Here is a 12,647-nt window from a genome sequence, read left to right on the forward strand (position 1 = left end):
ACGTTTGTCCTTCGTCCCCTTATGCAGCATATGCATTGTAGTGTCTCCGATGCCATGTTTACGGTACTGAATGATGCGAGGTATACAAACCAATTGAAGCCACATGGCAAAGGTATCTCAGGTTCGGGCACGCACAGGTCGAGTTATTCGGAGCGAAGGAATACGTAGCATGATTAAAGCGGCCGAGAAATTCCGACATTCATTCTAAGTGGCGATAAAATACTGCATTCTGTCAGGGTCATCGAGAGCAGACATGGAACAATAGAGGGATGGCAGCAAAGTGGCTGTTTCGAGTCTGTGAACCTACCATGCTGAGCCGACCCAGTAAAGTATCGGCCGGGAGAGAGTTAGTTGGAGACCATCTCAGTGCCTTCTCAAAATCCACCCCCGCGGTCTGATCCCGTCAAGAACCAGCCATTCCGGGTAGCAGACCAGGAAGCGATTTCCCGGAGCGAGGTTGAAGCCTGAGGGCCCAGAGAGACAGGACAGTGTGATACGACCTTCTCATATCACCAAGCAGGCAGTCCTTCAGAATATAACAATCGAGCCTATGCGCCACGAGGTTTCCAGTGGGACGGTTTGAGAGGCTCCAATGGCGAAATGCATGCTGACCAAACTAAGGTGACAGCCTGGGAGGAGGGAAAGCACATCCACCGAGCACTCCCGGGCGCATTACAAGTAAATGGCACATAATTTGAGTAGCCCTGATTGGTTAAGATGCACACCGCGCTATGTCGACACGAAGTCAATTATGGAACTAGGCCGCCGTATACACGGATCAGACAATCATCCCAATACATTGTCATCCACGAGAGAGTAACTTGAGCGTCTGCATGTCCGGTACGCAGCCTTTCTCCGTGAGATACTGTACGATGTCTCTGGCATCGCACTTCACCGCCGTCTTCAGCATCTCTGGGGTAGTTCGCATCCTATCTTCAAGCTTCCGTCTTTTCGCCGTCTTCCCAGAGCGCAGAGCGTCCTCCCTCTCAACCAGCATCTTGAGCAGGGCGAGGTCTTTACGTCGAATAGCGATTATGGCGGCTAAGCCGTTCTTGCACGCTGGAGACGCGCCGTGCTCCAGCAGGAATCGGGCAAGGGGAACAAAACCAGCATATACTGCCTTTGTTAGAGCGTAGCCGTCATAGGAGTCAGGGTTTGGTGCTGGGATAGTTGGATGTTTGTAAAGATATCGTAGAAAAGGAAGTGGGTGATCGTGCTCCGTCCATTCAGTAGATGGTCTGCCATTCTTATCACAAGTCGGAGGTGCAAGCGAGCGAAAGAGCCTCCGAGGCAACTCAGGCTGAGCCGAGCGTATTGGTGGACAGTCTGGTAACTCGAGCATTCGCTGCAGAACGTCTTGGGTGCAGATCGGGAAGCGTAAAGCTTTCGTGATTGGCCCTTGGGCAAGAGTGCTCGTGGTTGTATTCAATAAGTATCTCTGTATGAGATAGTGAGCTCGGACGGAAGGAGGTGCTGCCTTGAAAACGAGGTAAAGGTGTCGGCAGGCATACGGGAAGGACTCAGACAGCGCATGGGATTGTATTTCATAGAGTAACTAGTAGGAATATAAGTTGAGAACCCATTGAACATACAGACGCAGCTGACTGACCTCCACTGGCAACGTCTGCAAAGCTGGAACTGGTTTTGACATGGTGGAAGTCAGAGTGAAAGCTTGTGTAACCTTTCGCCGGCGTCCAGTGAGTGATCGCAGCCCACGCGGCGTGGGTGATCGACGACGCGCCAAAGCATGGTGTGCGCTTGTCCGAATCTAATATGCCTGTCCGTTTGAGTCAAATCAAGACCGTTCGTGACTTGTTCAGAACGGCAGCTTTGCGGCCTGCTAGTGCAGAGAAACTCCGTTATCCACCCAAAGCATCCCTTCTGGATCGTGTATCTCTCTAGTAAGTGATCAATTGGCTTGTTCAAGAGAATCCCCGTCGAAAGGAACACTATGCTCATGCCGGTCTATAGCCAGGGGGACATAACGCAGCTTGAGGTCGATGCCATCGTGAATGCCGCTAATAAGAGTTTGCTTGGTATGTGCGTGTAGTAACAATGGAGAACAAATTCTCTGAAATGATCTTTATGCCCTTCTATCTCTATGAAGGGGGTGGAGGAGGCAAGTCAACCGTCCGATCCCACGAACGTCGATCCATCATGCTGATGATCTGCAGTGGACGGCGCGATCCATGACGCTGCCGGTCCTGAGCTCTTGGAGGAATGTAAGTCTGGTGCTGTTGTTCCATCTCTCCTCCGTAGCCCGCAGAATGCAATCTGTTGTTCGTTTCTTATCATGATTCGGAATAGGTCGGACACTGAACGGTTGCGAAACCGGTGATGCCAAAATCACGAAAGGATACAATCTGCCATCGTAAGTTTCCATCAGTATGCATAGACCTCGGTCATTGACAACATACTCGACTACCTCGTCAGTCGACATGTGATCCACACTATTGGTCCCGTTTATTCAAGGTCCAATTTGGAAAAAAAGGCAGAGCAGCTGGCTTCATGTTATCGGACCAGTTTACAACTGGCCGCGGATAACGCTCTGAAACATGTCGTATGTGGATCGAATGCTGTGAAACAGCAATTCATCAAATAACTGTGGTGGCTGTCTGGGCAGGCTTTTCCCTCGATCTCCACAGGCATATACGGATATCCTATCACGGACGCCACGCATATTGCTTTGACTGAGGTGCACAAATTCTTGGACTCAGAGCATGGAGAGAAAGTGCGCAAGGCTGCTATTACTTCATGGTATACCGCTTGTAGACCTTTTGCTCCAAATAGCTTGACAGAGTGATTTTCGTTGTGTGGAGCAATACGGATAAAGATGTTTACGAGTCAGTTCCAATGTTTGCTTTGGAGCTACAAATCTCTGACAATACTCGCCCCAGGGAGCTCCTTCCACTGTATTTCCCTCCAGAAGACTCTGCCTCAGAGCAAGAGGCCTCATAAGCGTCATTCACATACCGGGTGTTGTCCGTCTTGTGTAACTAGGTATAACTGGTCTCTAAGACGTTGACCTATACATCAATGTACACTTGTAACGATACGTACGTCTGCAATATGTTGTCCCTTGTGCTCATTACGGTGTACAGGTCTGCCAGACTCCCTGGAATCGATCCTGCCTGTCAACACTATATCTGCACATGACCTGGAGCTCAAGCTTGAGTGATAGAGCACATCTGCGGCCGGTGTCACCGTCCATAGAAAAGCTTCCGTGGTCTGCGCCTAACGCACCAGACTTGTGATCTCACGTGACGCTACACGGCCCTAGAAGGAGTTGGGAGGGTTTGATCTGGTGCTGCTAGGCGGCCCCGGACCGACTCCCCTCCAGGTGAATGCGTCCTGTGACCCGCATGCTGGCCATTTTCTGTCTGGTTGGACCAGATTTCCCGACAAAAGATCGCACAGACGGATGAGGAGGCACAGCTATGTACCGTATATCACTGAGGTGCGTATGATCTTTTGTCTTCCCTCCTCTTCTGACACTTCCACTTGCTGTTCAGGCTTCGAAGCAGATTTGAAGAGAGCTGGGGCAATGGGGCGGATCTACAATATTTTCGTGGCAGCCTTTATTTCTATCGGTAGCCCATGACCTACTCATCCCTATTATTTACGTGTCCACTGAACTGTTTACGCAATAAAGGATCTTTTCTGTTCGGGTACGGATTTATACGTCGCTACGCCTGTATTGTCTTCACTCGCTTACCTCGACTCTTCTTCAGATACGACAGGTCCGCGCCTTTATCTAGTCTTGCTCGGAGGGGGGGGGTGCTGATGCATTGACTGATACAGTGGGATCATCTCCTCCGTCCTGACATTCAACTACTTCCATGAATACTTCGGGTTCAACGAGGATACCAATCTTGCGGGAGCGGTGGTGTCGACTTTCACTGGTATGTCTAAGCAACTACGTGTCATTCTAATATAAGTTATACGGGATTATGGATCGACCCGTATAGGCGGGTGTTTCTTCGGGGCTGCAGCTGCTGGATGGTACGCAATACAGCTTTGCACTGAAACAATCAAGGAGATTTACATGAAATTTATCCGCACCTAGGATGAACGATAGAATCGGTCGGAAACGCACCATCCAAGTTCGTCCCACCACTCATAGCTCTTGTATTATGGCACGAGCATGATCTTTGGGCATGATAGATCGGAGCAAGTTGTGCTCTATGGGGTTGTTCCATGCAAGCAGGCGCCAACAACTTCGCCTGTTTGCTCATTGGGAGAATAGTAGCAGGAGTAGCGATTGGGTAGGACCTACTTTCCAGTTATGTCGCTGCGGCTTAGTCACGTATCCCGTTCTTAGGATATTATCTATGACAGTTCCTCTGTACAACGTACGTACTGTTCCAAGGGTACAAGAACTCACGCTGACATACCCAGCTCTGTTTAGACTGAGATTGCTCCACCCAAAATCCGAGGCTTTATCGTTGGATTGGCGCAGCAGCTGATTGGAGTAGGGTTCATTGTGGCTAACTGGGTAGGAGACAACCTGCCACTACACTTGTTGCCCCTGATCGTCTTACTGGCGGGAAGGTCGGTTATGGGTGCCAATATCTGGATAGTAATACACAGTGGAGATTACCACTGGGACTTCAGGTACGCTCTTGTCGACATTAAGGTACGCAACGAACCTAAAGGAGATACAATAGCTTGTACCCGCCTTTCTACTCCTAGTGGGAACACAATTCCTACCATTCAGCCCTGTACGTCCAATAATTCCACCACATCGACGTGCCACGAGACTGATTCTGACGGGTATATAGCGTTGGCTTCTTGAAGTTGGTCGTGACGAAGAAGCACGACAGGTCGTGTATAGATTGCACGGAACCCAAACCCCGGAATCTCTACAGGCTGCAGAGGACGAGTTCCTAGAGATGCAAGAGAAGATAAAGGCAGAGTCACTCACTCGTAGCAGCAGAATCGCCGATTTGTTTGCCACACCAGCAACGAGGAAGAGGTCTCTTGTTGCGTGTGGCGTACAAATATTTGGGCAGTTTACCGGGATCAATGGTAAGTCCACAAATCAGCAGTGCGTACCTGTACCTGACTTTGAAACCCACAGTGATCAACTACTTCGGCCCACAGATGTACCAGACATTAGGTCTGGATGCCGGGAAGACCCTCCTAGTTCAGGGCATATATGGGGCCGTTGGTCCTATAACTAATTTCTTGTGGGTGCGATCAACTAGGCGATCATATTGCAGCACCCTGATGTTCAATTTTAGCTTCATTGTCTTCGTCTTGGACCGTGTCGGTCGGAAGAAGCCCTTGCTACTAGGAGCTGGTACCTTCGTCATCACGTTCTCTATACTGAGTGCCATAGTCGCATCCTTCCCGCCTGGAGAGGGTACTACCAATTATGCCGCACAAAGAGCTGGTATTGCCATGATATTCCTCACTAGTATATTCTTTTCCTTGAGCTTTGGCCCCGTAAGCTGGGTGCTAGCATCTGAAGTGCGTCTCGGGATTGATCTCGCCAACCTTGCGCTAATCGGAAGTCACTAGGTTTTCCCGACGCCTATCCGCTCGGTCGGGACGAGCGTCGCTACATGCTGTAACTGGGCCTTCAATGTACTCTTCTCCCAAGTTTCGCCCATCGCAATGAAGAATGTTGGTTGGAAATTCTACATACTCTTCGTATGCCTCAATGCTTTCGATTTCCTTGTGATTCTGTTTTTCTTCCCGGAGACCAAAGGTGAACACCTGATCGGAATCCGTTGATGCCCCAGTACTGACACCGGTGCACAGGCAAAACCTTAGAAGAAATGGCAGTCGTGTTTGGAGACGACATTGATGCCCGACAGGTCCTAGACGAACACAAGTTTCCGGATGAAATCCGTGATAAGCATGAAATCCTGCACGCATGACAGAGCTCGACTTGCCATTACGATTGTGACCCACTGTATGGACGAAGGCTCGCGTCGCAGTTCTTTTATAATAATAATGTTACTGTTGCTACTCCCATAGGCCCATGCTCGGCCTTTGACTGGACTGTCTTACCGCAAGACCGTGAAAAGCGGATGCATTAGAATACACTGTTTCTGTCCGCGCTTTGCAGTGGGGATGAAGCGACTATGCATCGACAGAAAGGGATGAACAGAGGTACAGGGCTAAGGTAGAGTCCCTTGACGTGCAACGTGTCCCGTTTCATTTCTCATTCCTCTTGTCAGGGTCAGAAGGAGGCTCTCGATCCTCGCTTGACGTTCCTGCGAATGAGCATTGAGTTAATCACTCAGGCTCCCAGTGTTATCAATGAAGCGGACCTGCAGCTCCTTTATCTCGTCCCTCAATTTATTGACCGGCAGATCACGAGCGTCTTCCAACAGTCCTTCAAGCCTTTTCAGAGCAGCCTCGGTTTGTTGCGGGACCGAACTAAGGTCAAACTGAGACACGGCCCTCTGCCTAACACTGCGGGGCGAGAAGAGCTTGGACAAGGGGCTTGGCTTTGACTGGGAAGCTACTTCCGCGGAGCTTGAGGTTTGTATTAGTGGTGGCAGGACCTTTCCCCGAAGCCGGGGAGAACCACCCGGGGAGCGATGACGGTCATTGCCCTCTCGTAGAGGGGACCCAGGAGGCCGCCGCGACTCTTGTCTGCTGCTGCTGGGACTCATTGGTCGTCGATCTCGTAAAGTATCTCTTGATTGGAGAGAATGCAAGTCTGGTGGCGGGTCAAGGTCGTCATCGGACTCGTCAAACAGCATTGTCGTCGCATGTTGATCCAGGTCCACATCGAAGATCGCATCATAGACATCACTCGCATTGGCACCCATTAGAGCGTCTAGTATGGGCATATTCTTGAGTCGGCGTGGTAAGCTGTTGTAGACCGACTGTGCTGCATCTTTGCCCGACTCGCGCAGCCCCTTGCCGGCTGCAAAGTAGCGTTCGTATATGCTTATGGTGACCAATATCGGAAATGACTACACCGGAACGTGCAGTCAAGATAGTGACACCCGAGACCACCTTGACTCACCGTAAACCGTATCAGGAAGACGTTGGCACTATGCAAGGTGCGCGGTGACACGAACCAGCTTGCGGGCCATAGTATAGCAAAGGCGAGGAGGTTGAAGGGAGGCTGATAGCTGAAAAGGGCATCCGACTTGACCCTATGTTAAAACATGGGTAAATAGCGAACATCGCAAGTCAAGTCCACATGTCCTACTCACCCTTCGATTGTAGCGATAGCAAATTGGAACAAATACTGTATATGGGATTTATGTTGAAGCATCTGTGACGCAGACGACGATAAATCGATAAATCCCACCTCTTGCGTAGCATTCTGGGGTACATGTTTGTGAGCTTCTCGTAGGATTGCAAGCACAGGGGCAAGACTGACCGCATCAATGCGAGCAAAAGTATTGGAGAGTATGGAGATCAATACTAATATCTCCATCAGTCGTAGTTGAGAAGGGTCCCTTCGTATCACGCACTTGTTAGCAGCAAAGTGCTCGACAACGCCGCAAAGCCTGTCATCAGGATGGGCCCGAAAATGGGGTGGAAGCTCGCCGCCTGTCCGAAGCTGAGGTAGGTGTTACCGAACCATATTTGTACCATGAGCCATATGATGCCTCGTATACTCCATTTGTCGCCCGCTACAGCAGTCCATGCATTCATGATGCCGATTAGGGTCTCGAGCACGGATAGGTACTCACCTAGCGTATGGAGTGTAAAGAGGAGCCCCGAGAAGCATATCGCTGCAATGCCCATGAAGAACACGAATTCGGATATCATGCCTCTCAATGCTCTGGGTCATGGTGAGACTCTTTGCCCTCGCCGAAGCATTCAGATACTTACATAACTACTAAATTATTCTTGATTGCAAAGAAGGCGAGACTACGGCACGCAACACGTCAATCAGCATACCAAACGAAGAGAATTTCTCTTTGAATACTTACCGAGGGAATAATATACAGGCCCCACATGCAAGGACGTCGAAGGCCCACTCGGAAGCCATTGCTGCGCCACTTTCGTCAGAATCGATACCCAATCCCCAGATGAATGGTTGCGATACCATCATCCTGTACCAGGCCCTTTATCCGTAGGACTATATAACAGAGGAACACGAAAATAAAGGCCGTGTCGAAGACATTCCACATCTGTCAAAACCGTCAATCGTTCCTGTCAGCACCACCAATTTTAGGTATGCTTTACGTTTGCGATATAAACTGGAAAATCATTTCTGAGTGGCTTCATCTGATATAATCGGAGATACGCACTTTCCCATCCATGTTCTTTCGACGCTGTATACTCCTCGAGAGCAAATGCTACAGCGAATATGACGAAGACTATCTCGGCGCTCGACATATGCTGTACGTCCTGATCTGGTTTGCGAATACGACAGCATGAGCTCCGTTTTCTACTTCGCGAGAAGCCTGCCGTACTAACTGGAGAGACAGAGAACAAAAGTTAGAAGAAGAAGCGCGAAATTGAGGAATTCCAATATTGCGCCATATTTAGGGACACGCAACCTGAACTTCACCATCAGCGTGACTGTATTATGAGAATTAGACAGACAAGCACCTGTAATGGTCAAGAAATGGGGTCTTGGTGTAGTCATAGATTTCGATGGCACGGGGTTTGTAGTTGTCCGCCAGCACCGACCGGTTCGAGGTCATCGAGAAAATCACTCGACCAGAGTATATGTCGTCCACTACAGTCTGTACGACCGGTGAAGACAGAAATACTTTCGCTCGCGTTGTTATAGCCATCTGCCGATTCGCTGAGTACATGGATAGCTGGCGCTACGAAGAAGGACCAACCTCAAGTGCACATTGCGGGTCGTTCATCCCATCCTCGTCTCCACCTAGGGCTTCCTTCACTTGGTTGACGACCTCTTGCGGTGCCCCCGCTAGAGGGCTCCAGCTCGCGGTCAGGACGGCAACGAGCTGGATCTTACTGGAAGCAAAGCGCCCCAGGAGCTTCATTGCCAGGATCTCACAGAGATTGGCTCGTGAGAGCATCACTCCTGAGTATGCGAGGTCTTCCTCTGCTGCTGAAATATAGTGTGCGCGGACCACCAGGCACGCATATACCACCGCGAGGTTCTCGAGTCTTGCATATTTGAAGACGAGGGGACGAACAACCGCGAAGTTGATGTCAGACGCTGTCAACTGTCTGACTGGAGTTAGTTATAGGATCGGCTGAAGCAGAACGTATTCTCGAACGCACTCCCAACTCAAGGCAGTATCTACAGTGCCTCGTCAGTTATGGTATGAATTCGGGAAGCTATAATCTTCGTCTACCTATGCTGACCTGCAATACCCTATAGTTAGTGCACGCAGTTGAATCGGTCGAGATCAACCTACCGTCACGTCTTTCTTTAGATGGGGAATTAGTGGAAAGACCGACACTGACGCCAAGTACTCTGGCGTAGGAGCCAAGAGACTGTGCGTTTGGGCATTCTCGACGTCCATCATACCCAGGTCTCCTGGGGCCTAAGAGTCAGACAGTCTGCACTGAGAGGACCTCTTCGAACAAGTCGATTTGGAGGGCTCTTGCGTCAATTGCACCCGTCAAAATCACCCTGTTTTGCACTCACAGCCGAACCTGCAGCAAGTGACAAAGGAATAATACGTCCGAGTCCCTCAAGTCTAAGGTTCATAAGTAATTTCAGGGCAGTCTCAACACGAGGATGTTCAACGCTGAAAACGGGGAAAGTCATGGAGCCTCGTTGCGGATCTGAGTTCGCACATTGTTCCAGAAGTTCATCCGTCGGTCATATACTTCATGAGTCATCGATGTAGATAACAGACCCTGCACGGTATGCGTCCTATGGACGTCCTTGCGATATACACCCGAACATTGCAAACAACACTGGGGACGTCGAGCACGATGGGAAGACCGTGCGGGTCGGCTGACGAGCGGCGCTCCCGGATATCCTGGGACAAGGCGCGGCCTTCGCCGGCCGAATTGCCCGGGCGCCCACCTACCGCGTAGAGGACAAAGTGTTGCGAAGCAGCCACCTTTCACCTCGAAAGCAATAAAGGCCTGCTTGCCCCGCAGCCTGTGATTCCTTCTTATTTCTTGCTCGACGACGCTGGCTTCTAGCTCATGAGCGATGGGCTGTTGCTTTTCTGAACCTATTGACTTTGATGGCGAGGTCAATCTCTTTCACTTTGATCTCCATCGGGCGGTAGGAAAAGGGGCGTTTGGCAAAGTACGCGTCTCTACACTATTTGCTCTCACTATCCGCTGACTGCGTCCTAGGTTCGCGTGGTAGAGCACAAGCGCACGAAAAAGCTCTATGCTTTGAAGTACATTGACAAGGCCAAGTGTATTAAGCAGAAGGCAATTGCGAATGTCATTCAGGAACGCAGGCTACTGGAAGAAGTACGAGACTGACATACGCTAATGTCGAGCCACCGTGTCTAATGACCCCATAGATTGACCACCCGTTTATCGTTAACCTGCGTTATGCCTTCCAGGATGATGAGAATTGTTTCTTCGTCCTGGATCTCATGCTCGGTGGTGACCTTCGATGTAAGCTTGACTCATTCTTCTCACGTGAGTATACTGATACGCACCGGTCAGTCCATCTGGAGAGGAAAGGACACCTGGGAGAAGAAGCTGTTCGCTTCTGGGTCGCCGAGCTGTCGTGCGGCCTTGCCTACCTCCATCAGCAGAGAATTATTCACCGGTACGTCACTCGAGAATGCGTCGTTGGCATCTTCTTACTGTGTAACAGGGACCTGAAGCCAGATAATATTCTCTTGGATTCCGAGGGCCACGCTCACCTCACCGACTTCAACGTCGCCATCCATTACTCGGAGCGCCGCATGCACACCAGTGTAGCTGGCAGCATGGCCTACATGGCGCCTGAGATTCTGGGGAAGAAGGGCTACACATGGTTCGTCGATTGGTGGAGTCTTGGGGTGACTGCTTGGGAGATGTTGTTCCATCGGCGGCCTTTTGATGGACGAACCGCCGACCAGATGAAACATTCTATCATGAAAGACCCCCTCAGAGTCCCGGAGCATGTCGAGGAGAAGTGTAGTCCTGAAGGTCTACAGGCCTTGCGCCAGGTAAGTACGACTGCAGTGCTCACTGCACAACCCTAACCCCTATCATTGAGATTAGCTGTTGGAGCGCAACCCTACTAAGCGCCTTGGATGCAGGGCAGGACATGGGTTTGATGACATCCGCAATCACCCTTGGTTTGCCTGCATAGACTGGGATAGGCTGGAAAATAAGGAGCTGCAGCCGCCCTTCGTCCCTGATGTACGCGCAGTTCTATTGTCTGTATCCCCTCCTCACGAATGCCCTTCAGATGAAGAAGGCGAACTTCGATGTCACGCACGAATTAGACGAATTCCTGATGGTTGAGAAGCCGCTAACGCATCAAAAGCGGAAGGCCCATCCCGACCTGGAGAAAATGAAACCTGAATTACGACAACTCGAAGAACAGTAAGCATGCTGTTATGCGATACATTTCGCGACCCTCCTGATGCATGCCCGTTCTAGGTTCACCGTTTACGACTTTGCTCGATCGAAGCGAATGTCATATTATCCCCACAATCAGCCTATCGCCATGGTCAAAGACCGGTCGTCTGAGGACGAGGAAATCGATCCCACACTCCTCGAGCAGTCGCAGGGCGCCACTACCACCTTACTCCCGACGGCTACTATCGGCGAACGTTCCTTAGCCGGGTCACCGAGTCCACAGGAACCACGACAGGATCAGGAGTATCCCCCTATTCCTTTACCATCCGGAGGTCCTCGTCCATCCACAGCCAATCGACCATCTACCGCTAATCGGCCATCCACGGCTAACCGACCATCCACTGGCAATCGTGCTCCCTCCGCCGCCTAGTTAAGTCGAGATGCACGTCACTCACGCCCACGGCTTACCAGATATACGGCCCCACTTATTTCCCCTTCTTCTTTGCATCCACGCGCCTCATTGTATATTCTAATCATATCACTTCCCTCAGTTTCTTATGCATATACCCATTCATTCCTTCGACCGCTGCTCATCTCTGTATATATTAGGGACTCGGGACTCGGTGAGCATGCAGGTCATGACTCCGGTATTTATACACATAAGCATAATGTTTGGGTTGCATCCTTGTTTCGTTATTATGTGGCTAGCGCTGATGTCTCGCCTGTGTACCAGTAGTGCAGTACCGTTCGCTATACATCGTTTTCAGATGTTCGGCGGTTTTAGATCCGACTTCAATGTCACCAGTGGCACCCTCTTCGGCAGTGATTAATGATTGCTGGTAGGACTCGTCATTTGACACGCGCCAGACGCCTAGCTCATGTCCAACATGGATTTCCTCGCTATCGCCGGAACCAGTGCGCAGTCCAAGTCTGACACTGATAGGTCATGAGTGTAGACGTACACGTATGCTCCCCCATATGCATATGGTGTCCCTCCTGCGATCACCGTTAGCGCGGACGAACCACTAGAATCAGGCCGCTTCGCTCAAGTTTCGCTGGAGTCAGAATTCCAACGGCATATCGCACTAGCTGCAGTTATCCAGCCATAGTATAATTCCGCCAGACTAACTATGCACATGTCCTCGTGAGTGACAGAGTTTCCGACACCCTAGCATCAGAAATTTCCAGTCTAATTCTTTTATTCACGAATTCTCCTTTGTATCAGGAACGAATCAAAGATAGCGATACGGAGT

The 12,647-nt window shown here is 50.4% G+C and overlaps 5 protein-coding genes across 5 annotated transcripts; 3 read left to right on the forward strand and 2 right to left on the reverse strand.

Annotated features, from left to right (window-relative positions):
- Positions 1–766: 766 nt before the first annotated feature.
- GLOTRDRAFT_140464 (uncharacterized protein) lies at positions 767–1,651 on the reverse strand (the record flags this gene model as incomplete). Its single annotated transcript, XM_007870923.1, has 2 exons — positions 767–1,555; positions 1,610–1,651. The coding sequence occupies 2 exons, from the start codon at positions 1,649–1,651 to the stop codon at positions 803–805; spliced, it is 795 nt and encodes a 264-aa protein (XP_007869114.1). The 3' UTR covers positions 767–802.
- Positions 1,652–1,773: 122 nt separating this feature from the next.
- Positions 1,774–3,087, forward strand: GLOTRDRAFT_80097 (A1pp-domain-containing protein; the record flags this gene model as incomplete). The annotated part of the gene is made up of 9 exons (XM_007870924.1): positions 1,774–1,901; positions 1,972–2,036; positions 2,108–2,119; positions 2,175–2,222; positions 2,308–2,371; positions 2,434–2,560; positions 2,624–2,731; positions 2,791–2,843; positions 2,898–3,087. The coding sequence occupies 9 exons, from the start codon at positions 1,774–1,776 to the stop codon at positions 2,956–2,958; spliced, it is 666 nt and encodes a 221-aa protein (XP_007869115.1). The 3' UTR covers positions 2,959–3,087.
- Positions 3,088–3,799: 712 nt separating this feature from the next.
- GLOTRDRAFT_80100 (general substrate transporter) lies at positions 3,800–5,885 on the forward strand (the record flags this gene model as incomplete). The annotated part of the gene is made up of 13 exons (XM_007870925.1): positions 3,800–3,902; positions 3,969–4,002; positions 4,067–4,103; positions 4,165–4,265; positions 4,322–4,352; positions 4,409–4,495; positions 4,552–4,614; positions 4,668–4,721; positions 4,782–5,028; positions 5,081–5,189; positions 5,244–5,472; positions 5,524–5,713; positions 5,767–5,885. The coding sequence occupies exons 3-13, from the start codon at positions 4,068–4,070 to the stop codon at positions 5,883–5,885; spliced, it is 1,266 nt and encodes a 421-aa protein (XP_007869116.1). The 5' UTR covers positions 3,800–3,902; positions 3,969–4,002; position 4,067.
- Positions 5,886–5,940: 55 nt separating this feature from the next.
- On the reverse strand, positions 5,941–9,428 carry GLOTRDRAFT_80104 (uncharacterized protein; the record flags this gene model as incomplete). The annotated part of the gene is made up of 19 exons (XM_007870926.1): positions 5,941–5,947; positions 6,019–6,224; positions 6,282–6,935; positions 6,989–7,121; positions 7,182–7,216; positions 7,280–7,294; positions 7,352–7,395; positions 7,446–7,607; positions 7,668–7,759; positions 7,810–7,848; positions 7,911–7,971; positions 8,027–8,111; positions 8,167–8,180; positions 8,232–8,336; positions 8,401–8,483; positions 8,536–8,723; positions 8,775–9,129; positions 9,184–9,211; positions 9,317–9,428. 18 exons carry the CDS (start codon positions 9,426–9,428, stop codon positions 6,129–6,131), a joined length of 2,301 nt encoding a protein of 766 aa, XP_007869117.1. The 3' UTR covers positions 5,941–5,947; positions 6,019–6,128.
- A 644-nt stretch (positions 9,429–10,072) lies between these two features.
- GLOTRDRAFT_46458 (kinase-like protein) lies at positions 10,073–11,422 on the forward strand (the record flags this gene model as incomplete). The annotated part of the gene is made up of 7 exons (XM_007870485.1): positions 10,073–10,171; positions 10,222–10,344; positions 10,398–10,494; positions 10,546–10,651; positions 10,700–11,036; positions 11,092–11,232; positions 11,282–11,422. 7 exons carry the CDS (start codon positions 10,073–10,075, stop codon positions 11,420–11,422), a joined length of 1,044 nt encoding a protein of 347 aa, XP_007868676.1.
- Between the last annotated feature and the right edge of the window lie 1,225 nt (positions 11,423–12,647).

The sequence above is a fragment of the Gloeophyllum trabeum genome (assembly GCF_000344685.1).
Source record: "Gloeophyllum trabeum ATCC 11539 unplaced genomic scaffold GLOTRscaffold_00012, whole genome shotgun sequence".
Taxonomy (NCBI): Eukaryota; Fungi; Basidiomycota; class Agaricomycetes; order Gloeophyllales; family Gloeophyllaceae; genus Gloeophyllum; species Gloeophyllum trabeum.